Source organism: Calidris pugnax, unplaced genomic scaffold (genome assembly GCF_001431845.1).
Source record: "Calidris pugnax isolate Ruff unplaced genomic scaffold, ASM143184v1 scaffold14, whole genome shotgun sequence".
Lineage (NCBI taxonomy): Eukaryota > Metazoa > Chordata > Aves > Charadriiformes > Scolopacidae > Calidris > Calidris pugnax.
The window spans coordinates 15,085,920-15,113,762 of NW_015090793.1; the positions used below are offsets into that span (position 1 = coordinate 15,085,920).

At 39.8% G+C, this 27,843-nt stretch overlaps 1 protein-coding gene across 3 annotated transcripts in view; it reads right to left on the reverse strand.

Moving 5' to 3' along the window:
- ZNF638 (zinc finger protein 638) overlaps positions 1-27,843 on the reverse strand; it is a 61,335-nt gene that overhangs the window by 21,921 nt on the left and 11,571 nt on the right. For 2 of the 3 annotated variants that reach the window (XM_014966811.1, XM_014966810.1), the window contains exons 2-11: positions 16,074-17,694; positions 9,481-9,542; positions 9,156-9,194; positions 6,172-6,479; positions 4,413-4,753; positions 3,111-3,257; positions 2,629-2,760; positions 2,226-2,284; positions 2,042-2,085; positions 299-370 (exon numbers count right to left, since the gene is read on the reverse strand). In XM_014966811.1, the coding sequence (XP_014822297.1) occupies positions 299-370; positions 2,042-2,085; positions 2,226-2,284; positions 2,629-2,760; positions 3,111-3,257; positions 4,413-4,753; positions 6,172-6,479; positions 9,156-9,194; positions 9,481-9,542; positions 16,074-17,492 (2,623 nt within the window). In that variant the 5' untranslated portion in view covers positions 17,493-17,694. The remainder of the gene's footprint in view (positions 1-298; positions 371-2,041; positions 2,086-2,225; positions 2,285-2,628; positions 2,761-3,110; positions 3,258-4,412; positions 4,754-6,171; positions 6,480-9,155; positions 9,195-9,480; positions 9,543-16,073; positions 17,695-27,843) is intronic. The other variant, XM_014966812.1, reaches the window with a different exon arrangement.

Sequence of the window (27,843 nt, forward strand, 5' to 3'; positions counted from 1 at the left end):
TTCCTTTGTCCTTTGCTATTCTACTACTACACACAGCACCGACAATCACTGCATTAGCCAAGTCCCAAGGTAGCCAAGAAAAGGAAGACATCTGAAATTATGAACTAGACATTTTCTTGTAGCTTTCAGAAGGGTGCTCGCCTGTCCAACGATCTACTACGTTGGCAAGCCCAGTGAAAACTGTGAAAAGCCTGGACTTGCTACCTTAAATACCTGTTCTGGAAAGCGGGTGTCAGGGGGACAGAAAGCACCTGCTTGTGTTTTCCAAGCGGAGAGTTAAAGTTTTCATTTGCCTTACCCACAGTATTTGAAGTTTTCTTGATTTTCTTATCTCCCGTCATTGCCGATTTCTTAGCCTTTTCTTTTTTACCTACATAAAATATCCAAACCCAAGTCAGTCAGTAGAAATGCTTATTTCTTAAATCTTACATTAAGTAAGATTATGCAAGAGTATAAAAATACATACAAAAGTAGTTTAATCTGCAAAAATTCAACAGATTTGACAAAAAGAATCCAAAAACCTAAAACCTAAGTTAATTCCAACGAAATACTAAATTAAAGCCATGAAGTAGAGTATCTTTTGTGAATTTAGGATTGTGCTGAGAAAACCTTGCTCCTGAAAAAAAGTTTGTGCTTTATGTCTCATAAATGATTGTAAATAATTCACAGCTTCCATCTGTGAGACAGCTCTGAAACACAGTTACATGAATCTTAATTCCATTCTGGAAACTATATTCAAAGGTGACCATGCTGACAAATGACTCAACCAATACTTCTTTAAAAAGCACAATTTCCCATCAAAATAATGTCTGGTCCCTAACGTTACTCAGAAGAAATGCTCAATGAAATGAAAGCAAATAATGTAAGCAACAAAAAATTATATGGCTGTTATTTCCAATGTTTTGATAATATTTTTTTTTTAAATTTTATTGGCTTTTGATGTATTTACTCTTTATCCTGTTTTCATTTAAATATCTACCAAAAAAAAAAAATATGTTCTTCTCTAATAGCATGATACACAAGTTCTTCTGCCAGACCAAGTAATAAGTACTGAAATAATTTCTATCAGGATCAACAGAAGACCAGAGCAGAAATTTAAAGGCATTTGGAACGTACAAGGAACATAAGACACCGAGAAGCACTTGCAGTTATCTGTGAAAAAGAATATTAAATACATTATACATTAGGCTTAAAGCCATCTTGAAGAATTACACTTATTTCATGGAGCCAAAAGTGCCACACTTATCTTCAACAGATAGGCAAACATTTAAAATTATGGAGTATAAGCACAGATCAAGGTGGGGGTTCTTTATTGAGACTTGAGGGTTGTTTTCTGTGAGGTTTTTTTTTTTAATAGAAATATAGGGCTGCATGAAAAGGAAGACATCTGAAATTATGAACTAGACATTTTCTGAACTTGCTTTCAGTCACTATTATGAAAAACACATAAGAACAAAGAAATGAGAACAAAGAGGTAAGGGAATAACAGAATGTCCTGGTTTCAGCTGAGAGAGAGTTAATTTTCTTTTTAGTGGTTGTATTTTCAGATTTGGTATGAAAGGAATGTCAATAATGCATATCGGTTAAGTTGTTGCTAAGTGATGTTTATACTAGCCAAGGACTTTTTTCAGCTTCCCATAGAGCTGAGGATCATAGACAGAAGAACGGAATGAGCAATGGAATATTCCATACCATAGATGTCATGCTCGGTATATAAATGGGGGTTGGCCAGCTGGGGAGGGGGGACGGAAATCCTCAATCTCTGCTCAGGTCAGGCTGGGCAATGAGAGTGACTTGTGTCTTGTATATTGTTTTACCGTTATTATCATCTTCCTTTTTCCATTATTGTTCTATTAATCTGTCTTTATCTCAATCAAAAATTTTTTATTTCCTCCCTTTCCCCTCTTTTTCTCCCTACCCGTGTGGGGCAGGGGGGAAGGCAGGCAGAGAGCAGTGAACAAGGAGGTGCATGGTCCTAGTTGCTGGCTGGGGTTAAACCAGGACACAAGGTATCATCAGACACAAGGTAATCAAACCTTACCTGTAACAGATTTAGTTGTCTTAATGGTTGTGTTCTGGTCTTTTCTGGTATGAGCAAGAAAAAAAGAAAAATCAGTTTTAAAAAAGCTCTAAAACAATAAAACACAATAAACTAAACAGATATGAACTCATTTGGTTTCCAGTCATTATAACTAACAGGAAATACATGTAATGGTAACACTTACTTTGTACTTCGTACAACTTTTTTAATACTCTGAGCCCGTTTTTTAATATTCATTTTGGCCTGGAATGAACAGAGAGAAGAACTTTTACTACATCATTTATACTTTATTTACAAATGTATATATAGACACATATGAAGATATTAATAATAACTATTAATAGTAATAAAGTATACGTATATTAATATAAGTTGTATCTTTCACTGCTTATTAAACTGATAACATTCACAAATATCAAATTTAACAAGAAAAATGGAAAAGTGGCATTATGAAGTGCATTTGCATATTGAGTTTAGATTGCCATTTATGAAATTGAAAATATATTAAAACTACTAAATCTGTGTTTTGGAGCAAAATGCTAAGCTACACACACAAAGTATGATGTGTTTCACCAGAGGCTGCTTACCTGGCCAGGAGACACTTTTGGCTTTTCTGCTACACTAATTTTCACCCGTTTCCCATTTACCAGCACTGGCACAGTTTCACCATATTTCACAGCTGCTATTACGGCTTCTTTGAAATTCATTTCCAAGAAGGCCTAAAATAAACAGCACTTTGACTCTTTGTTTATATTACAGACACAAGATACAATTCACTGCAATTCTTCCTTAGCAAATCCGCATGTACTTCTCTAAGTTCACATGCAGTTTAATGAAAAAGTCTGCCTTTCAGCATTATATACAAAAACCATCTCACTTCCTCTAACATTTAAGACTTAGGTAGCGAGCAATACTGAATTTATGAAGTTAACATTCCCAGCTATTCCATGATTACATATGTAATCTTTTATCCTGTATGTTCAGCTGAGGATCCAAATATTACAGGTTTTGATTGGTTGACAATTTCTTTTGCATTCTGACACAAATTTTTGTCTACAGGAATACTTACCTCATTTCTAGAGCGAAGTACCAGAAGATCACTAACTTTGCCAAACGGCTGAACAATTTTTTTAATATCTTGATCTGAAAAGCCATCATCTGGTAAATCAGATATTTGAAGGACCGTCCCGCAACTCAGTAATTCTTCTCTCAACAGCTACAAATTGAAAACAAAACGAAAATAAATACATTCTAAGTCGAGTCCAGTAAAAGGAATAAAAAAGAATCTGTAATAAACATTACTTCAAAGTAGACAGATTGCTTAGCTCATAGTGGTATTTCAAGTTATTTACTTTTTGTCACAAGGACAGAGCCACAGTTTTGGTGTTCTACTACTCTGTCTTAATCTTCAGTTATTAAAGACATGGCATGGGATTGCCAAGTAACACAATACAACCTTCTTGTTTTTATCAAGTACTATAGATCTCCATAATTCCAGTTGCCTGAGCTGTATGGGTAAGGAGCTGAACAATTCCATTATCTTCCTTTCAACACTATTAGCTTTCAACAGCAGAAGGCAATGTTCTCTTTGCTTAACATTTAGAGGCTAAAAACTACCAAGGTCTGCCAAGGACGATGGCATCTACAAGTAAAATACAATCTGGTCTATAGGTGCTGTTCCTAAAAGATCCAAATGATCAGTATGATGGTCTCAGACAACACTGGCTTAAGATGCTTCTTACAAGAGTAGTAAATTTCTCTGCCTTATCTTTATTGCTTCACAAGGCAAAATGAACACTTTCTGCCTATCCTTTAGTTTTGTTTACAAAGTAAGGTCTTCCAAATAGAGCTCATCACTCACAGTTTACACAAGCACGTGCCTAGTAGAACCAGGACCCAAAATCCTAAAGGAAAAAGAAATGCTGTTGGAATGCACTGGAGAGATTTTTCTTCACATGTGTTAAGAAACCCTTGCTGTGTTAATTACCACACTTACTTGCAGCCAGCAAATCTTTTTGCATTAAGATGACACAGAATCACCAAACAGAATGGTTACTCTTTCCACAAGTGATTCCCCTGAAATGAGATACTAACCAAATTCTTAAAATTCACGTGCCTAGTAGAACCAGGACCCAAATTTAATGGAGATTTCTTTCTGCTGTTGGAATGCACTGGAGAGATTTTTCTTCACATGTGTTAAGAAACCCTTGCTGTGTTAATTACCACACTTACTTGCAGCCAGCAAATCTTTTTGCATTAAGATGACACAGAATCAGCAAACAGAATGGTTACTCTTTCCACAAGTGATTCCCCTGAAATGAGATACTAACCAAATTCTTAAAATCACAGAAAAAAACGTTAAGACACTCACCCTATTATAAGGAGCAGGAGAAGGTCCACTGGTTCCTGTGGATAAGTCTTCCTCATCCTCTTCCCCTTCTTTGCTTTGGAGTAAATCATCAGTTTCAGGAGACGAAGAACTGGACCCAGGCAAAGAAGGTACGTCTTTCTTCGAAGCCTTTGTAGAAATACTTGTTTTCAGTGGCTTCTTCATATTTCCAGGCATCTTCCCTAAGGGTCCATGAGAGTGTGGTGATTTTCCTGATCCCGAAGATCCTTGCCCAGCTGCTCGAACTGATTTATGTTTATTGAACTCTGCTACAAAGCCAGGTCCCAAACTTTTCACTACTGCCTCCAGAGCTGCCTTTCTGTCTGTGAGGGGAAAACAAACTGGAGTTTGTTTGTTTGTGTTTAAAAGAAAATTTATGTATACTGCTGCTTAGTTTTCTACAGTTTCAGTTTCACCACCCACTCCTGATTCAATCTTGAGACTCACTGAAGTTAGAGAACCTTAATCGTGCTCTAGCAGAGATGGTCTATAAATAATAATAAACCTCTGTACTATTTTCACTGTGCTGTTGTGTAACTTGACATTTTTAGTTAGACTGACAGTGTGATTCTGGCAATGACATCTACAAAAATCCTAACGGTTGGAGCAGAAGAGCGATTGTTTAATTTTGTATGTCGGGGAATGTGAGAAAAGAAAAGAAGACTTTGATGCTCCTCTCACATACTAATGCACAGCAGTACTTACTATCTTGACGCCTTCTGCTAAATTCTGTATTCTTCTCTGTCTTGCTCCTTGTCCTACAGACTGTTCTTTTAAATTATTCTTTAACGATCTGATACAACATTAATTTCCTGTATGCTTTCTTTCTGTGGAAAATTTATATTTTGGTTACTAATTGCTTCTTCCCCTCATTCTTCTACATTAAAATGGCTTGCATTTTACCCTTAAGATGATATCTTTGAAACTGCCTGTCCCTCCACAATTTTTCACCTAGACTTCTTTCCCTCAAGAGCTTTTAATGTTCTGAAAGCATACAAACAACACAGCCAGAGTACACAGATCAAAGAAAAAATAGAATCAAACTTTTAAAATACCTCTATTTTTTTCTCTTCAGAATTTAAAAAGAAAGAAAACTCCAAACAAACAGGTATTTCAGCCAGAGATTGAGCTCAAAATGAACTACGTGGAATTGACCAAGTTTACACAAAATTTCCTAGAACTGCAAACTGGAGGAAGTAAGCTGAACAGTCACAAAATGGTGCAACGAACTTAACTGTTACAAAAGTTGTTTAATCTGAAGTCTTTCATGTACCATGCTCTTACCTCAACAAAATTATTTCAGAACACCATGCTTTCCTTGTAAATTGCAGATCCATTACATGCAGTTTCTGAGCCTTGCCTTTTCTTTCTCTTCATTTATGCTTCCTTTGCAGAACTACTTTTTTATGCTGAATGAAGAGCTGCCTTCAAGTAATTTTCAATTCTTGACTACCTTTACTGTCTTAAAAGCTGAGCACACTTGGAACAGACACTTGTTCAGCAATTTTTTGATATGATTAAGCAATTCCCAATACTACATAAGACTTCAGATGTTTTAGAATGCCCATTTTCTTCTAAGCATACATCTCACAAAGCAAAAGGAGAAGTTGTTTTTTTAAAAACAGAATTTTGCTACGGAAAATGCCTAGTTGATACCTGGACAGATAAGCCTCTTGAAATCAACTCAGTTTTTCTGAAATTAAAGGAAGTCTCAATTTGGTAGTTTGTATCCACCCTTTACCTTGAGATCGGGTTGATCTCCTTGATGACCAGTCATTACTGGGAGACCTCTGAGGTCGTGGACCAGCTCTCAGCGGATTCCTCGATCGCTGCGGTGACCGTGACCTGTGTCTGGGGCTAAGTCGTCGCATCTGCCGTGGGCTTCGACTTCTTGGCCTTGTTGGCCTGAAGCGGCCTGGGCTTCTGGATCTCGACCGTGATCGGCGCAGAACATAACCAGAGCCTCCGACCCTCGAACGTCTAGGACTGGGACTGGCAGAGTTGGAACGTCGCTTTGGGGTCTGGTTTTCTTTTCTGTCACCAGCATTTCTAATGGAATAAAGGCACATAATGAGTTTTGACAGGGCAGAAAAGAATATTTAACTTGAGTCTGTTGAAACAGACTTTCCACCAAAAAAAAGAACCAAAATTCACGAAGTTTAATGTCTAATTTTTTAACATACTTTACATACTGGTAACATGCTATAGGAATTAAGGATAAGTAGACAGAACTGAAAAGAAACAAGTAGGAGATAAAATCCTGCGTGGAACAAGAGAAAGCTGGAAAGAAAACTGAAGTTATACGCTGCAGTGCTATGAAAAAAATAACAGGAATAGGAAAAGGATACATGAAACAGTAATGAATTAAGATGCTTTCCTTGCTTCTTTCAAATTTAGTTTGGAAGTAAGCAACCTTGAGAAATTATGTTTGTAAGACTGACTTGAGACTGAAAGAGAGATTTGAGAGGATTACATAAATATACTTTCACTGCATATTTATGCTACCTAGAGATGTCACATTGATGAAGAACATGGAAAGAAGTAACAGTGAAGAAATCCATGACAGAAATAGTCCCTCTTAAAAGACACGGAAAGTAGTCAGCATAGGAAAACCCTGACAAGACAGATCACAGGAGTAAAAGGGAAAACCTGGAAAATGCACTGATTATATGCTTGAATATCAGAACATTTTTTGATGAACTTGTCAGGTGGCAGGCCAGTGTGTTACAGCCAAACACTTGTCCAATTTTTTAGCCCATACCAAATTCTTTGATGCCAAAGACACACTGCACTGGTACTCAAAACCGGGTAGAGCAGACACAGCCCCTTTGAGATCTGAAACTGGAAGAAGCCACTGCTGTAGCGTATCGTTAAGCTTAGCCTCTAGTAATTATAGTAGCAAAGTTAAAAGAAACAGGGAAAAAACTGACATGGCATGTATGCCCAATATGACTAGGCTTACTGGGAAGACTGTATGCTGGACAACTAAAATACACAAGTCTGTTAACACAACATGGAACAGAAGTTCACATTTCAACTGAAAAGTGTTTACTTTTGTTAGAGGTAATCTAGAGAACCAGTGCTTAATGAATCACTGCATCAAGCTCTATTATTACTGCTTAAGACTTCAAATAGACAAAGCTCCTCTGAAATGAAATAGGTTAAGGAGAGAGGAGTGACAACTGGCAGACAGGAGAACGAGATGACAAGCAACTGAGGCAGCTGCTGCCCAACCTTTTTGGCCAGCAGCTAGATGAGGACAGCTCAACAACCCCCCTGAGGTCTCCTAAATGATGTTCCACCCCACTTCACATAGCAACAACTCACAGTGTTACTTAATTATCAAGTTTCAAACACCATTAAAAATCCATATAAATCCCATTACTCCTGTGCCCAATAAAAATATTTTAGTGTATTAACAAACCACCACAATTTATAAAAAACAAGCACTGTGAAGTGATTTACCAGAGCAGTAAGAGTACATAGCAAGCTCATCGACCTTGCCCTGGGACTACACCCAGCAGCTCTGAACATCTGTGATCACTGAGAGCCTACAGCTGCATTCTAACTCTTCCAGTTGGAGACATGCTGTCATCAGGAATGATTTAAGAAAGTGCCACCCTAAAAAACAACTATTGTGAGTTAAATGATCCCTCACTCACAGAAAGTGCTATTAAACACCTTCTGCAATTTATTAGGGTCCTCCAGCTAAGACCGATTTCCTTTGCCTGGATTGCGTGTAGCATCAGCAGCAATGGACAGCAATTTCAGTTTGAAGTTTTAAAATACAATTACTCTCTTCATGAAAGTTTCAAAAGTAGATTTGTTTAATTTCTCTCTTTAAAGTGTAATTTCTCCTTACTTATTAAGATGGAGAGACCTCAGATGCACTCTGCAAATTAACCTGACCTACATATTAAGCTTTTTAATACTTTCCTTTTTTTTTTTTTTTTAACTGAATAGTCAACTTCCCAGGAAGCATGTCAAACTAATTAACAGAAAGTCACAGGAAAATCTAGCAAAAATTAAAGTAGTATCACTCCTATTTTATGCAAATTGAATTATGTACAAATGTTGAACCAGGAAAATAATCCAGTCTTGCTGAGATTCAAGCAGAATTAATCCACAGGGTGTGTTTAAAAAAAAAAATTAATAGTAAATAGCATAAAGGACAGAACATGAGTTCACGAATTCCAGTGTTTTTTCAACTGGTGATCACGTAGTTTCCCAAGGGATCTACAGACTGAAGAGACAGTGAAATAAGAGCTAACACTAACACGCCTATTGTCGAACAGGTTTCAAATTGCAAACAAGAGCAGCTTAACTGGAAAAAATGTTAAGTATAAAAGTCAGAAATCACAGTTTAATCAATGATCTAACACCGGTCACAGTATAGCTTAGTTACAACTGTATCACATCCAGTAATTGAGGACTAACTAAAGCAGACTTAGAAGGTTCAAGGGGAGACTGCTCGTAATATCAATCTTCAGACTTTTCTACAGACTTTCCTCTCATCCTTGTAAAAGAATGTTAGATACTATGCCACTTATAATATTAAACGAACTGAGGACGAAAACCACAAAACCACCCCACGCAATTTTATAATGAAAATATGACACTACTAACAGAGTTTTCCAGTGAGCAAAAGAGCAAAATTAATTGCAGTAATTACCACGTTTATAATAGCAACAAATTAAAAACAACCTGTAATCATAAAGCAGTTACCTCTTTGAGGAATGAGACTCGGGGTTCCAATCAGGGTATCTGTTAAATGTTAAAAATACGACCATCAGCGAAAAAGCTAAATTTGCCATCTGAACACAATTTTCGCTTACATGCAGTAGCTTTTACAGATAAACATTCCCATTCAGGACTCCAGAAGCACCAAGTATCAATTAATCTTTCACCCTAATGGTCTAAAGCCAACTTAGAACAGCGCTCAGATACCGACAATCCTCATTAAAGAAGTCCAACGAGTACATTTTGCAGACTACATGCATGCATAGGAAACACTTTTTGCACTAAGTGAACTTTTAAACAGATTCCTTACTGTTGACGTAACTGTCGGCAGCTTTCAATGTGAGAAGGAGTGTTCTGATGCAGAATCCAGTCCTAATTGGAGAAAAGACATCCAGAGAAGTTTGATTAGCATGTAAAATGTTAGCACTTGACCACAATTTCTAGTCACGTGTTTTACCATCCATCGTATTTTACCATCCATCCAATTTTACCCAACAAATGATCTTATGTCAAGAGCAAATTTCTCACTTAAAATTTTTACTCTTTATGCAAAAGATTAAAATACTTAGTGACTATCCAAGGCTCTTAAAGGACACAAAGAATCTAAGTGGAAGTTGAACAAAATGCATCATAGTAAATGAATCTTGTTACTTCCAGCAACACACTGGGTTGTTGTCACCACACTTCTAATGCAAAAGGTTGATCCAATAGCCAGCTATATTGAAAGAGAGAAAACTATTAGTAATCTTCACAGATTGTCAGACTGATGAACACATACACAGCATATTAAGCTGAATAAATCAGAGATCCCGACACAACATGGTATCTTTAAGTCACATATCATTTCTACAGAGGCATGACTTTTTCATGCCTTAAGCTCAAGAACATTCACTCCTAATAATGTTACAACTAAAGGTCAGTCAAAAAGTCTGATGACGTTTTTCGCACACACATTTGTTTTTTTTATAGTAAAAAAACAAAAAACCTTAACAAAAGTTTTACTTGGGAATAACTGATGAGTTAAGCATGAGACAAATCCAAAGTACAATTCAAGGCTGCAATCTTGAAAAATACTTAACACAGGTCTAACTATAAACACAGAATCAGTCCTCAGCATGGGAATCTATGCCTGAAGACCTTATTCCAGTATTATTATGAAAGTACACTGACCTGCTAGTGAAAACAACTGCTGTAGTCAGTTTGCTATTGAGACCATATAGTATGGTCTGAAGCTGTAAGGTATCATATGTCATCAACAATAATTACTAAGCATCCTTAAAAAAACAACTTCTAGCTGCTTTAATATTTTATAAAAGAAAATAATAGCTGAATAATGCAACTGACAGGCAAGGGTTCATTAACTCATTTGCAGTTATGACACTACATATTACTTTTTCTAAGCACATGCTGGTTTATAACAAAAGATTATAAAATGCATAGTTGGCAGTATCAAACCCTCTTGTTTATTGACAAAAATGCTGAACATGCTGGTTAAAAGAAAAGCTCATGATGGTTTACTCAAAGCCATTCATGTGGAAGAATTAATGTGACCAGGGCACAGTTAGTTTTGTGCATTTTGGCAACACAGAGAACCTGGTAAAAACAGCTGTTCCAAGCACTTACACTATCAGCCTATCAACACTAAAATTTTAGTGCTACAAGACAGCTACCCAAACTATTTATACTCCACATATAAAAACCATGGTTTTTAAAGAAATTAAAATACATTTTAAGCACAAGACTTAACTATAATTTCCTGAAGAAACAGACATACTGGTTAACCAATCTCAGAAAGCTATTGAAAGATTTTACTTGATGGGTTCTTAAAAACATTCTAACTCTTCAAACAAAATCAGAAAAATATTACTCAAAACACCCTTAGCATTAGTCTCACTCAGTAGATGAACCAAAGCATATTAAGAGCTGAAGAGCAGACTGATAAAACAACTTGCAGCTGTAGAACTGCAAACACAGTGAATACAGAGCACGCACACAAGAGCAAGCAATTCACTGTTACGCACTCTTTTCCTAATAACATGCCATTACTAAGCAATCCCATTCTTAAGGATGCTATTTTTCTGTAGTCTTCAAGTTAGACAGGAAAAAGAAAAACTATTACTCAAGGGCTAAACCAAATTAGCTCATGGAAATGAAAGGAAATTGGGCTTCAAGTAACCCACTTCCGTGGTCCCAAATGAAGAGAGTGCACACAGAGCGGCCACAAGGGCCAAGGGAGGCCATTTTGCTTCCAAGTGTCTTTAGCTACTGGTCCAATAAGCATTAACGAGACTGGCAGGCCTACAAAGAGATATTCTCCTCCCTAACAAACACAACATTCTTCTCCTCTTCAAGTCTTCATTATGCCAGTACCCTCTTGCATTCCACAGAATTACAGGAGTCTCAATTTATGCATATTCCTCCTCTTGGATTAATTTCTTTCCCTTCTCAGTCTTCAGAGATATTGCACTCCCTCTGCTAAATCTGTCCCTAAAAACAGATCCTTTCCCAGCATAAGCTCCAGGCCCTCCTGGTAAGAGCAAGAACTTGCAGACAGTGCAGTGATGCTGCTCCACAACCTGACACCCCCAGGTACAAGCACCTTGATACCAGCATTACCTAATTCTGTGCAAGTGGCAAATCTCCTGTTACTTGTGGGCCACCACCAAAAGGGTCCTGAAGAGGCAGATGTCTCCAGTCTCCAAACTCGCCTCTTCTACCAATAGTAAGATAACAATAATACACAGGGGTAGTACCTGCACTTGTTCGTGCTGCCTTCACAGCAAGGTATTATGCAGAAAAACTAGAAGTAAGATGGAATAGACCCATATTTTGTTTCCTTACTTCAGCAAAGGAATCATTAGTGCAATTCTCTGTGGAAAACAATGACACCCCATGACTTCACCAATTTAAAGTCCAAGAAGACATCATCCTCACTTTAAATCTATTTAAGCTAGAAAACAAAAATTGTCATTCACAGTAAGTATGATCCCTCATGCTGGCAATACTGCAAACCTACTTTGTTCCAAAAGTGACGTGTTTGAAGACAGAGAAATCACATTTTGTTATTCCAATGCATCCACCGTTTCAAATTCAAAATGAAACTGCTCTGTGAAATATTTATAACGTGTTTTGGTATGTTAGAGGCTTCGTAAATATATTCTAAAGAGAACAACTCTGAGGGGAGATTACAACTACCCAAGTGCAAAACTGGGCCCTCTTCCATGAAAAAACATTGCAGGATACAAATGCACACGTTTTTGAGAACACCTTCTAGATCAACAAGTCACCTTAGCATCAATTAGTTTTCCAAATTAATTATTTAAAGCTCAAAAAGCCCACCTTTCTTGAGTATACCTTTTCTTATAACACAGTATTATGTACAGCCATCCCTGACAACGCCCCAAAAACCTCCCTAACACAATATAAAAGTATGGACAAATCTTGCACATTTCTGATGCTGCTTTAAGAACAACTAGCTTTCAAGTCCACGGTAATCATCATTTACCACAAACCCACAATATTTTAGAAAGCTAAATAGTCTGTTAGAGAATTGACACCTGACTGAAGGAGCACAGGTAGCCAAGCATGAAGTTGTACTGTTGATTCAAATGGCAGGACTTCTCCAGTTCACCTCTGAACAAATATCTCAGCAAGACCCAACTGAAGTGACTGGAAGCATCGTCAAATAATAGAGGCTTGCTAAAGATCCTGTGAACAGCTTTGATAGCCCAAGAAATGCTGAAGAGAGTCTTTCCCAAGTCTACTGGATGAAACAGCTAAAGTATTCTTCGCATTCAGCCCTGGACTGTAGGCAGTTCATCACACACCTGCTGACCTGCCATGTATCACTACATAGGAGGATTAGCCATCCACCTCACAAAAAAGTTTCAAAGCTTGAAAAAATACATTTTTTATGTACAGATCTGTAATAGTTATGCCGTGCATGTGGACAATATTTTAACTTTTGACTTCTGAAGAGTGTATTAGCAAAAAAAACCCCTTCAAATATATATAAATAGTTCTGTAGAAGAGGTGTTTAGGATTCTTTTCAGATTACAAAAGAACTACAAAATACATTTACTTGCTTAGCTGTATGATGCTCAAAACAGAATTCTGTATTTTGGCACACTGCAGACATCTCAAGGCCATCTTCAGCTTTGATTTCATCATACCTCATTAATTAAGCAAGTTAGATACTTAAAAAGAAAGACCTATGGGGAGAACTGATTGGATGCTTAAGGGAACAGCAGAATGAATTTTTATTCAAGTGAGAAGACATCCAATGTCTCACTGAGTTTACGGGAGAGCCAAGCTGAAAGAACAAGGGGGATACAGTTCAGATAATGCAAAGACGAAACTTTATCCACTAACAGTCACTGTAGTTTCAGCAGCAGGAGTGGGGTCTCATATCCAGCCATAATCCTGTCATTTTAATAAACTACTGTCAGGTAACACACTTGAGTTCTCTTCTGATGGGCAATGCAGCTTCTGCTTCAACCTTGGCAAGAAAATGGATCCTAGAGGAGTTTGTACGTCAGTACCAGACTGGATTAACAGAATCTACAAAAAATAAAACCCCAGTTCATGAATAATATGAACTTGACATCCATCATTTTAACATCACTGAAACTTTAAACAAAAGCAACAAAACAAAGTTGCAGTTTTCAGATATCCAGTATCTTCAAGCATTTGATAAAGAGAAGGTTTTCTTCATTAGATATCTTTCATCATCTTCATCCATTCTTCTTTTACATTATCCACCTTGCTTGCCTACTTTCTTTCCAATTTGCCACATTATAAACAGATGTCTTTGTAACACAGAATTCTTTAACTGCTTTGTTACAACTTGGTACTACACACCAGAAATCATCATGTCTAATCACTCTGACCTAAAAACAGCTCTGAAGATCCAGTTCATCTACAGGTGTGCTGGGGAGACCAAAGGTCCATCTAGCTTACCCAGCACCTCTTCTCCCATGGAATGCAACAGGGGATGGCTAGGGAGGTAAATAACAAGGCAGAGCCACCTCCAGCCATCTGCTTGTTGAGGACATCTTGAGCCATCAGAGGGGTCTTCGCAAAGCCACCAAAGAATTTTCTTCCATGAACTTGTTCAGTTATTTTTCAACTAAGATTTCACAACATTGTGGCAAACAATATCTACGCTCTCTGTGAAACAACCATTTCCTAGAGCAAGTCATACCATACATGACTATCAATTTCTACTGTATCATTTCCTCATCGCTTCTTTCACTGTGAAGGTGCTCTTTCATATGCTTCCTCTTTAACGACTGAAAAACTGAACATTGAGGTCATCATGAATCATGCAACTGAGACAAAGACAACATTATGTGTAAAACTGAAAGTAAGAGGAATTCTTCATTCTTTAGAATTTACAAATACACAAGACTGACATTTCTTAACAAAAACTTTATTTTTTGCAGTAAGAAAAACCCCCACACCTAACTATTTTGGTTATTTTGCAACACTGCTGTCTAAACATGGCTTGCCCCATGAGGTCTCAAAATAGTCTGAATAGCCTACACAGCAGCAGGTGTACATGAAGAAAAAAATACTATTCAAAATAAAGTTAATATATACCAGAGCTCTAGAAGCAGTCATGACAGGGGAAAGGTTGTGGAGCTGCAGTCAGATCAGAATGTCTGGAGAACACATGCTACCCCATAGTACCTTTAGGATAAGAAGTTACAACGTTTGAACTCCTCAGAAAACTTTACAGCTGATTTCTCAAGAAGTATTTTTCATAAAAACCATTTGCTTAATTTTAGAAAGCAACAGTAAGCAAGCAACTGAATAATGCACATTTAAACAGATGACATTTTCCAAAGTGCTTCGTCCATTAACACAATCCCACATTTGTTGCCCCGTTCAATTTTACACATTTTCATTTTAAATCAAACTTCCCTTTAAGTTTTCACGTTTGCCCAAACAGCTGCACTTCTCCCTGACTTTCAGTGCTTCCAGTGAAAAAGAACTTGAAAATTTATTTTTATTCTGAAGCTCCTAATGCAGCTGTCACCATCTTCACTATTCAATCGCTTTTTTAATACGCGGCACAAATAGGGCCTAGCAATCTTGCATGATTTTGCCAAATTGCAAAAAAGCACTTCCCCACAGGCTTTCCACAGGTTTGTTGAAGACTATTTAAAGTTTAAACACATGAAACTGATAATGAATTATTCATTTTTTTTTTCCTCCTGTATTTTTGACATGTCAAACCTAGGTCTTTCAAGAAAAATGCACAGCTTTCAGAATGCTTTTCTCTCTCCCAGTATTCACCAGTTCCTTCCTTTTCTTCCTTCAAGAGCTGAAACTGTTATGTGCTTCATAGCTGAAAGCTCAGTCAGATGAATGAAAGCATTTTGTTTGTCCCTCAGAGTTAGGCTTCAGTTTCTGGAACAGTCAATGTCACATAGACCACATTTGGAAGATTAAATTTTTGCAGATAAATAGACTGCTTTGTTTTAATGCAGACTTTGCGGAAGGGGACTGAATACATGAACATCTACCCTACTGAGACTCAGCATACAATTTTTGCTCATAATTTAGTCACCCAGATGATGTTAGTATTTTACTCCACTGATAAAGTGTTTGTTTTGTCATTTGAAACGCACTGTAGAAGACAAATAATTTTTAATTTTAAAAAAAAAAATCAACGTGTATGGCAACTTTGAAATGCAATTTGAAACAAAACACACTGTGCAGCAGTTACAATAATTTACTAGCACTATTTCTAGCATTTTGAAATTTGCATGTGAGTGCTCAGACTGGCGAACAGCATCACAATTCATTTAATGCACAGTAAAAAATTAGTTCATAAAACAGTGCAACAGGTAAGATGCCGAGTACAAGTTTATGCAATAATCTTTGAAAGACACTCACCTTCATACGAGTGCATTCAATGTTACACAGAGAACACATATGTGGAAATATTCTTGGAGATGTAGCATAGTAGTCATTCATCATTGACGGAGTGGGCAATCTTTTTATCTTCTGGGTATCAGACTGCAGAAATGCAGGAAGCCACGATGCTTTCACAATACCAAAAGGAGATCTAACCGGCCCCTCAGCCTGCGTCTGTACAGGTTTCTGTCCTGCTCCTGAGCCACTCTGGGCATTAGAACACTGGCTTGTCCCAGACTCATGCTGAATTCGGTCCTGCTGACTTAAAACTGCAAGAAGTTCAGGTGAAAAGGGTGGGTGGGTTATTGGTGGCATCACGTGCTGGGTCACAGACTGCTGGACAAGAGGCGGCATGGCAGGTGGCATCATGGGCTGTGTCAAGGGTGGCATTATAGGTGGCATCATGGGTAGCATGACAGGCGGTACTGCAGGCTGGGAAACAGATTTCACCACAGGGAGTCCAGGGGGTGTTGCACACAATCCAGACACCTTTCCTGGAGTCTCAGCTGGAAAAAATGGTCGAGTATTTGATGATTCATTCTGGAACCCCATTGGTTTTATTAAATCTTCAGCTGGAAACACTGGATTACAGGTCACGCTAGATGGTGGGACACCCATTGACATATTCTGCTCCCGTTGGAAGTCTTCCCTGTTCTCTCCGCTTGATGCTTCAGGATTATAGACATGTGCTTCGAGAGGTTCTTCAGTCAGCACTTCAGGATTATAAGGATGCACTTCAAGAGGATCTTCAGTGTAACCGTATTTGCTCGCGTGCCCATAATCAATCACTTTACTCTTGACTGCTGCACCACTCGTACCACCAACCGTTTCTTCTGCTCTGCTCTGAGAATGTAAACCAGATAAAGAATGACCCATCTTACGAATCCGTATTTCTCTCAAGATTAGCGGCATGTTTTCAGGAGTTAACTGATCATCCGGATAGCGACTGAGTTCCTCCAAATCTTCATTAGACAGCCCGAAACTCGCTAAAATACTGGAAGCGCTTTCTGGTGTGTAGCGGTTCTGGGCATTTGAATTCTGCTCTGTGATCCGTGCTGAGGTAGATGGCTTTTGCCCAGTTGTTCCAGCAGAGCACGGGCTGTTATCCCAGTGACTTGTGCGTGGTTCTCCCTTCTGCTCCTGGTGTATGTTCGTCTTTGCTTTTACCTGCCTTGGATCAGCCCTGTGCAGAGTTACCCGAACATTTATCCTCTGTGAACCCGTCCACTGAAACGTTTCCTGTCCCGAAAATCTTTGTGACATTCCTTGAGGTGTTCCAGGCGCAGGCTTTCTCTGAAGACCTGCTGCACCTCCTCCCCTAAAGGATCCTGGAGGCTTTGTGCCAGATGGATTAGGTCCTCTCGGCCTCTGAGGTAAAGTTCCTCTAGGGCTAAACATTGTGCTTTTCAGAAATGCTTGATTTAACCAAGCATAAGGAGGTGCAGAACTGTTGGTAGCAACTGAGGTCAATTGCTGAAGAGCCAACTGTGTCTTAATTTGTGCAAGCTGTAAAGGAGGAGGGCCCAACAGAAGTGGGCTTGCAATGCCAAGGTTCAAGGAATTCACAAGTGGTGCGAAACTTTCCAAGAATAACACAAAGCTGAAAGTTAAAAGACAAGTATTAGATTATTTTATCTTTTCACCTACTTTACACAGTGGATTCTATAACCGGTGAGAAAAACAACTGAAGTCACAAAACAGTACTTTGATGACAGTTTAAATGGTATTTTAGATTTTGAAATTCTGTTGAACAAAAATATTTTCTTCCACTGCATAAAATCTTAATATGCAGTGAACAGGTAACAGAAAATTAAGTAAATGAGCTTTACCCAACAAGTTCAATGTCACAAACAACGTACCTACTGATAATACACTTTCAACAGTATTTTCTAAAACTTGCTGTTTCAATTCTTAATGACAACATAGTTTGGACTTATTTACAATTAGAATTATTTTATGAGCAATAAGCCAAAACATTAAAACTCTCTCCTAATGTTTATGAGATATGAATTGTAAGTGAAAACATTATGTAGAGAATTCAAAACAGTTACAAGTTGGATGTCAAGTCACTGTGGAATTGATCTGAAGACAGCAGAACAGTTTTCAGGAGGGTTACGCCCATGGTCACTCTCATGAGTAAACTACTATACCCTGAAAGTATTCAAAGGGTGTGACAATATTTGAATTTTGTGGTTCGCAAATTTCCATTTCCCAGATTTTAAAGGCAAGATTTTATATTGAAACAACTTTAAACAGAAAGGTGTAAAATCATACAGAAACTGAAACCATCTACATACAAGCATTAAAAAAATAAGCACAATGGCAATGGAAACTGCCAGCTTTTATTTCAGCTGCAAACACTAAGAATTCAATCCTGTACGGCAGTAAAAGAATGTACAAATACAGGTAGAATAAGACAAAGTGATGTTCACACTAACAAAAAATGAAATGCCACAGACTTTTGGAAATATGTTCTTGTAGCATACTCAAAGCAAGGTGCCTCACATGCCCAGCTCTGTCTGCACTCCAGAATCGCAGAATCAGCACAGACAGAAGGATCCCAAGAAGTCCTCACTCCATCCCTTGTCAGTCTGCCGTCTCTCAAAACTGGATAACCTCCTGTTTTCATTCTTCTTGCAGCAGTACATTAGGTCTGATTGAGTTTTATTAGCAGATTTTCACTAAGCATAACTTTAATAAGCATTGCAGACATTCCTAGTTGTTTCTGAATTTGCATGCTGTATTTCTGCAGTGTTGAGGTTCTTGTCTCATCAACACTAACTCCATCACAGGTTTTGTTTTCAAATCTCACTTAATTTGACTCGAAACAAAGTTTTTCAAGTAAATGGAGGTGCCTCTCTCATGCTTGTCTGTAAGGACTTAAATTCTGAAGCTTGACAACCACAACTCAAAAAATAAGTCACATGCAGCTATAGCTTGGGAGAGGTAAGCCCTGTACAAGCTGCAGGAGACTCAGATTTTACAGATTAATTCCTGTAACTTGTTACTATGAGTATGTTAAGCATTCTTTTTAAGTTCTCTTAGCAATTATTTAATTGTAACTGAAATCAGTCCAAGAAGAAACAGTAGCTACAGAAACATTTATCCTATCTCTTCTTTATTACAAAAACATAGGAAGCCATAATAAAAAGATTCCCACCAGACAACCATCCCAGAATTCCAGCCTCCTATGCAGGACTCATTACCCAATATGCCTCCTGCCTCAACAAATTAAATCAGATTTAAATGGTAACTGCGTGTTAGGCCAAGTTTCAAAACAGACTATTAAGCAAACAGCCACAAAATAATCTCTTGCCTTTCAGTTTTGCTTCTCTCTGGAACTCTCATCACTCAGGGGCAAAAAAACCTCTCGGCACATTAATTTGGAAAGTAGCTGGAAAGAGAACAGTATCAAAGCCACCCATAGCAAGAACAAGCATGAATATATTAGTAGAGCACAAGTTAAAAATAAACACGCTGGCTTGCGAACTGAACATTAATTCAGCGGACTGGGAATCTCCCACGGTATCTATTCAGGAGCAAACCAGAATTTCAGTGGGAAGAACTTTTACCACTCAATTGGAGATTTCCAGGCAGTGCAGACCACCCAATCACCAGCACACCGTGACCAGTATCCTGAGCAAATGCCGCAAGTCGTATGCTTTTACAAACCTCTTCTCAGAGCTGGCACACCAACAGCCCAGTCACATCTCAGAACCAGCAGGTAGAAAAAGCCAACCAACCTATTGCACGACGAGGCCCGTAGCAGAATGCCACAATGAGATGCCTTCTGTTTCACAACAATTTTTAAAGCCATCGTGGCAGTAAACTCTTAAGGTACACAGTCCTGTTCACCAGGGAATACAGGTATATACTCACTTTATGCCAAAGTGTGCTACTGGAATAATCTATTTGAAAGCAAACCAGATTAAATTTCTTTTGCTTTTCAGTGAATATCCAAAACTAAAATTGAAGATAACTTACACATACTTACACTTTGTTTTAGCAACAGTACTCCAAAATGAAGAAAAAACATCTACCATTTTGGATACCAAAAACATAACCTTACTGAAGAAGTCAAATCCTGTGTTAAATAGTAACCAGACCGTGCCTACAAGTTAATGTACTTTCTCCTAAGTCCTGAAACTTTCTTCAGTTAACAGACTAAAGGTTGTCATGTTATTTTTACCTGACGTTAATTATGCAATATAGTGAAATAGAGACTTTTCCCAGAATCAACAAACAAAATGGTGCAATCTGTTCAGGACATGCTAATACTGGGCCTGCTAACTTACCCTCCAAAAAAGGTAAAAAACAAACAAACAGTCTCAGGTGTGGATGCTCCTTAACAAACAGGACCATGAGAGCTACTTTCTCAGCCACTGTGATGTTGGAAGACACACACCAAGGACAGTCTCTTCAGCTAAACAGAAGAGACATGGCACTAGCATTTAAAACTACCTTCCTGGGTCATGAAAATAAAAGAACAGATACTAAGAATTTATCTCTTAAAGGAAAACTATTAGGTTCTCCATCAACATTAATAATTTAAGAAATACAAAAGACAGTTTTGTGATTTCTGTGATCAAAAGGCTAGTTCATGAAAGAATTCCAAACAAAAGCATGCAGTAACCTTAAAGCCAAGGTTTTAAAAGAAATCCATATTTGTGCTGTACAGCTCTTAATGACTCTGAAACTATCTGCAGTGAGACCACCAAGGACTTTACTCGGACCCACAAGAACGCAAATATATTTGAGCACATCTAAGACATTAGTTTCCTCACTGCCTGGCCCTGTCTACATCTGAAGTCGTAGGAAATAGAGGCAAAACATCTAAACTTCATTCCTCCCCATGGAAGTTGTATGCTCAAATTCTCTTCTGTGTTGCACAGCAGCAAGTGTGCAGTGAAGCCTTAATCAGCTGACTCTCATGACTGACCTTTTCAAAAAGAAATGCTGGAAATGACAGTTGAAAGATAAAGTGATGCCAAGGTTAAGCTAACAATGGTCTGGACATTTAAGGCTAGATTCTCACCTTCCTATTCAAAAGAAGCTTTGTTTGGAGTTTGTCTGTGATCCTCTAGACAGCTTTTTCTGGTGCGGTGACATCCTGACTAGTCTTACAGCAGTGACCATGCGCCCTGCTGATACTTCATCATAAGCAAATGAAAAATAAGTGGAATTCCCCAAAGACCATTGTGCTTACCCGACTCCTGGAAAAGTTAGTCCTTGAAACTTAAAATTTCAGAGTATCACAGAAAAGCCAAATTATACCTTTCTTGCTTTCTGTTCAACTTCACCAGTCCATTTTGCCAAGCTTCCCAATACAGATGAATAAATGAAAAGTTCTGGCTACTTGCATACACACTGGAGAGTGTTAACGGCTACGTTTGTTCACATGGTGAGTAAGGGATGATCTTGCCCCTTCCCGGTGCCAGAATAAGCTTTCACCCTCTCTCCCTATAACCTTCCTCCCTTCCCACAGGTCCAGCTGCCTGCATTTCAAGGATCCACGGTCCGACTCTGGTGCAGCCCAGCTACACAACCTTGGCCAGGCTGCTGAGATAACTACTAGAGTTGCAGGGAAGAGTTCTGATAAAGCCTGTAGAGAGTTAAAAAAAGACAGGGGGACATGATTACAGGCAAGACGTACAGATGCCATTTGCAGTTGAAGGATTCAATAGTAAAGACATCAACTGAGAATCTTAAAAAAAAAAATCCTAAAGGAAAAAGAAAAGGGAGGCAGTGTTGACGGGTGGATGACATCAGTGTATGACAGCAACCGAACAACACTGAGGAGCCCTTTCAGGGAGCAGCAAGGCCCTCTCTTCCAGATGCCCATCTAGTCAGCAAATACCCTTTGGTTGTCCTGCTGGGAGCAGTGAGCATGCTAATGCTTAGACTAGCAGTCTGGTAAATCCTACCAAGCTCAGTACATGTTTAGCAACAAATAATTGTTTTGCATCTTTAAAGTCTCTCCAGCCTACTTGCAGAACCCCTCTGTGTAAGGCTAAAGCTACCCAACTAAAGCGACCCAAAGAGGGATGTCAACAAAGCTTAACATTCACTAAACCAATCTGGAGGCAAGCCAATAAAAACATGCAGAAAACTCCTGTCTCTTACAGGTACAGAAATTAACAAAAGCAGTAGGTACTAGCAGATTTGAAGCAAATACGAAAAAAAGTCCCACAAGAGGAAAAAAGGAAACGTAGCACTGACCAGCAATACTGCCGAGTTCAAACTCTTAGTGTTCAAGATGAAATAAAAATGTTACCTCTATCTTGAAGCTGTACTGTTTCAGTGGTCCACTGTCTATCAACAAAAACAACACAAAAGCAATACAAAAATCAATCACAAACAAAACGGGAGGCTTAAATTACAGGTTTGGCAATGAGACCTCATAAGAACGAGGAAGCTACTTTCTCCAGTCACAAGAGAATGTGTTACCCGATTTGTCTCTATAAATGGTACTGAATTTTCTGGATATGTGCTAATTGCAGAGCTGTCAAGTAAAGATTGCATTTCAATATAATGACACATTGGGAACCCAGGCACACTGCAGACACCAGTACTATGGCTAATCAAATATTCATCCACAGCCAACATTTTTAGGCCACAAAAATGGCAAACCTGGGAACCCCAGAAGGATCACAGTGTTTTCACTGACAGCAATATGACTTCAAATGTGCAGAAGGCTGAGGACGGCATCAGCCAAGCACTCACATGCTCCCTCCCCAGCAGGACAGGGAGAGGAAAAGTGATAAAGCTCATGGTATGAGATAGAGACGGTATGAAAAGTGAAATGGGGAGAGCCAAGCGAAGGCTACCACTCACCACCTCCCGCAGGCAGACCAGTGCCCAGCCAGGCTCCAACCAGCAACCACCTTGGAAGCCAAAAGCCTCCTCTTTCTTCCTCCACCCTGCTTATACAGCGGAGCATAACTTTACACGGTATGGAAGAACCTTTTGGTGGATTTGGGTTGGCTGTCCCAGCTGTGGCCCCTCCCAGCCTCTTGCCCACACCAGCCTACTCTCAGGAGTGCAGGGGGACAGAGCAGGAAAAAGAAAAAGCCTGGACACTGTTCAAGCACTATCCAGAAGCAGCCAAAACACTGGTGAGAGTCCAACCAGTTAACTCCACCCCAGCCAGAGCCAGAACAAAATGATAACTACTTCACACAATCTGAAGAGTAAAGCATAGGTTAGCACCAAGGCACCAACAGAAGGAAAATAAACTAAAGCAAGCCATACCCAGAACACCTTGATCTCCTTGGAAGTCCAGCTCAGTAGGACATAAAGCATTAAACTGCATCTAAATCAGACCCCTCCATTCCTGCTGGTCCAACTACATCTGAAGAAGCAACATCAATTCCAGACCTCAAGTGTGAGAAATTCAAGTTTGATGTTAAGTCAGACTTCTCCCCTAGAAAAATCAAATTAATTACACCCATTAGGACAGCTTGAAAATAACCAAACCAGACGTTTTCTTCCTTGCTTTCCTTCAAATCTACAAAAAAAACCTTATTAAATAGACTACTTCCATTTGAAACAAATATAATTTTATTATGTGCATCCTATTACATGCCTTATCAATACCAAACAAGCACCTCCCAAAAAACCAAAATTAACTGACAGAACAAATTCAAGAACAGGACTGTGGGAATCTGAAGCACTAACTTGTAATTTACTCCTATATTTTCATCTTTGGCAGTATTGAAAAAAAAAAAAAGTCCTAGGGCTTGAGCAGGCCACTGTTAAAAGACAGTTAACTAAGATGTTTATCACTGCCTGGCTACAAAAGCAACTACTGAATGCTCCCCCTCCTTGCGGTCAGTAATAATTGTTCTTGCTGCCGAGGCTGAATTCAGTGACAGAGAACAACCGCACCATTTCCTATCTTCAAAACTACACAGGCACCACCAGACAGGTCAGAGCACTCCAATTCAAGCAACTGCCTTTGAGTTCTGCCCCACTGCTAACTCCAGTGAAAACTGGAATTGAGCTCCATGTGTGAGAGTATATAAACTCATTACGTAAACTTGATGCGCAAAATGAGCAAGTCAGTGAGCTAAACATAAAACTGACATTGTTAAGCATTAGTAAGACGCTGGCAAAAACCACTACTACTTTAAATATAAAAGCACCTAGAAAAAAAGGAAGCTAAAGTTCCCTAAATGTAAACAAAATACAATATATACTTATGTGGTGGGCTGACCCCAGCCAGCAGCCAAGCACTCGGCCACTTGCTCACTCCCACCACCTCCCCAACCCAGCTGGACAGGAAGAGAATAGGAAGAGCAAAAGCAAGAAAAGCCCATGGGTTAAAATAAATACAGTCTGACAGTCTTTAAACACCACTCCAGAAGCAGGGAGGAAACAACCATGAGCAAAGCAAAGGCAGTCAGTCACTCGCCTCCTTCTACTGGCAGATGAATGCTCAGAGCCAGGCTCAAAAAACACAGGACCTTGGAAGACAAAACCACCCTTTTCTTCTTCTTCTACCACAGTTTTTATTGCCAAGAAGTACACAGTATGGAACATCTTTTGGCCAATTTAGGTTGGCTGTTCCAGCTGTGTCCCCTCTCAGCCTCTTGCCTACCCCCAGCCTGCTTCTTGGGGAAGAGAAGCAGGGAAGAAAGCCTTGATGCTGTGCAAGCACTGCCCAGCAATAGCAAAAAAACCGGTGCTTACCTACACTGGTTTAGCCACACGTCCAAAACACAGCACCACGCTCCATCCCAGCCAGAGCCAGTACCACTTAATTCAGTGAAATATTCCCAAACCCTGGAGGTGGTCTCAGGTCTCCCCAGGGTTTTTCTGCCCAAGGCTCCCAGAGAGGCTGTGCTCCCTGGCTGTGGTGCAGAGCACGCTCTTCGCAGCTGGTCCTATCTGCGTGGCCCAAGGGCAGCCACACCAACTGTCTCCTGTTCAAAGCACTGCTGCAAGGCTCCACTTGAAAGACTTCTCCTTTCGAGTTACTCAACAAAGAGGACATGCAAGCTGACTGCAACCCAGAACACACATTCTCCAGAAACCTGCAACACCTAGAAAAGCTGCTGCATTCTTTTGTTAGCTGGTGGGGACATGGCTGTTATATTATTGACCATATCCATAGGGATGTGACAACGTCCATCCTTCCACTTCAGCCCCAAGAACTGGATCTCTCTTACAGGTCCTTCGTCTCACTTTATTATGCAGCAAAACCAGCCTTCGGAAGGATATGGATTATTCTTTTCCCTTTTCAAACACTTCCTCCAATGTGTTGCCCAACAAAATGATGTTGTCAGTGTATGGTGGGTGTTCAGGGTCTCCACCCTGTTCCAGTGCTGCCTGTATCAGTCCACAGTATCTGCCTGGTCAGAGACAAAGCCACCCTATTCCTGGACAGAGCATTAACTATCTGACTCTTGCTATAGCAGACCAGATGTCCCTTCATCAAGATCAGGAGGAGAGGCACCCTCAGTCCTTCTACTGCATCTGGGGAATTGCTTGACATCAAACAGAACAGTAAGCCTCCTAGATGTATGCTTTTTAGCTGTTTTCCCCCACAATTCACAAACGCACTATCTAGGTCTGAGATGGCACACCACACCACTTCCACACGTGGTCCTCACAGCTGCACAGATGGAATCAGTAGAAACGTGACATGTGCCTGCATGTCCCTTTCCCCTGGACTGGGAAAGGTTGACTCTATGGCATCCTTCACAGCTGAGACTCCAGCCCGTCGGAGCGAGGAGGAAGAGATTCTCTTCGAATCATTGGCTGTGGAGAAACTGTCCCGCCAGCTCCAGTGCCTTGATATCTCCGGCCGGCCCACCATTACCCAGGCGCTGCTGTACAACACCAGCATGTCCAAAAGTAACCTCTGACACAGCCCCTGTGCACTGGATGTTGTCCGGATCTCTGGAAACCTGGCTGCTGTCCATGTCGCTGCAAATCATATCTACTGCTTCCTTCAGATAACAGACAAGGTGGTGCACTTGCCTCTGTAGTCAACTAGATCATCTTTGAAAGGATACCCCACCTTCAACAAGAGATGCCTGCCTTGAGTCTCTGGTTTAGCCACAGTGTCCATTTGTATACCCTCAGATCCAGGGTCCCTCCAGTTCCTTTGAGGGTGCTGAATGCAGGCCTGATAAGTGTAGGCCAGGTCCCAGAACTTCATTAGAAGCAGCTCTTTCTTTTTGACATACACAAGGCATCCCTCCTTCAGGGAGTCTTCCATTTCAGCAGGATTATATGCCTGTTCAGGCAAAAAATGCCAGGCTATCGGAGGTGAAAGCGGCTCTTCCAAGTTCTTCCACACCCTGTGCCACCCAGGAGCCAGCTGCCTTAGGGCATGTTCCTGCCTGCCATCCCCAGCCACGTGGTTACTGGAGGATTCACCAAGATATGAATTGGGATCAGTGCCTGATGAGTGCCTATCAGAGGCGGCAGCATGTGTGGGCACTGGTATAATCACTGCCACATTACAAATAACAGTCAAAATCAAAACCAGGTTCATAGTACACACCACTATGAATCTTCCAGTTATGCCAAGATGTTCAAGAATCTGAGGGGTCATAGCAACAAGGTTGGCAGGATCTGTCCCAGAGGAGAGAAGGAAGGTGTAATTGCTGTTTGTCTCCAGGGGATAGTTCCAGAGTACTGGGACGACAGCAACAGAGAGGCCAAATACCAGACCAGGCTCAAAGCACTGCTTTTATCATAGGTTTCCCATGCAAAACAAAACAACACAGTAAACAGCAAAGTCTGAAAGCTGCCATTTCAAAGCCCTACAGCTAACCAGCAATAAACTCAGTCTAGCATACTCCAATCAAATGTGTCGTTATATCTCGATCCCCCTCATGCCCTTCACTGAGCTCCAAAAAGGACTGTGGTGTGTCAATGCCAGTCAGCAACCAAACACCCACAGAGCCACTCACCACTACTCCCCACCCCAGCAGGACGGGGGAAGAAAAGAAGCACAAAAGTGAGAAAACAAGCACAAAAGTGAGAAAACTCAGGGCTTGAGACAAGGACAATCTAGCAGGTGAGGGGGCGAAAAAACACAAAACCAAAGGCAATTATTACTCACCACCTCCCACAGGCAGGCCAGTGCCCAGCCATGCTCCAAGCAACGGTCACCTTAGAAGCCAAAAATACCCTTTTCTTCTTCTTTTACCCCAGGTTTTTGCTGCTGAACACGACATTACATGGTATGGAATCTCCCTTTAGCCAACCCAGGTCACAGCTGTGTACCCTTCTTACCTCTTTCCTATTCTCATGGATGCAGGAGGGAAAACCTTGAACTGTGCAACCACTATTCAGCATCACATAAAACACTGATGTGTGACCAACACTGGTTTAGCCACAAATCCAAAACACAGCTCACAGGCTGCTATGAAGACACATAACTCCATTCCAGCCAGAGCCAGTACTGATCAGTAACAGAATGCACTAAAATATTCTGAAAAGACTACACACACACAAAAAAAAAAAAAAAAAAAAATCAGCAGAAGTCTTTCAGCAAGTAATTCTTAAAACAAGACCACAAAGTGCATTTCAGCACCTTCATGGAATATTAGCCGCAGAAATCTATTGGTCTTTTTCAATTTTCACCTTCCATGTAAAACTTTAGAGCATCTGTTTAGTAAGTACGTTTATATGCATGCAACAGCTCCAAGGTATAGGGAGCTCTGCACACACGATGTTGAGATGCACCCAAAAGCATTGCGGGCAAATACTAATACTTCTGCCTAAAAGTTAC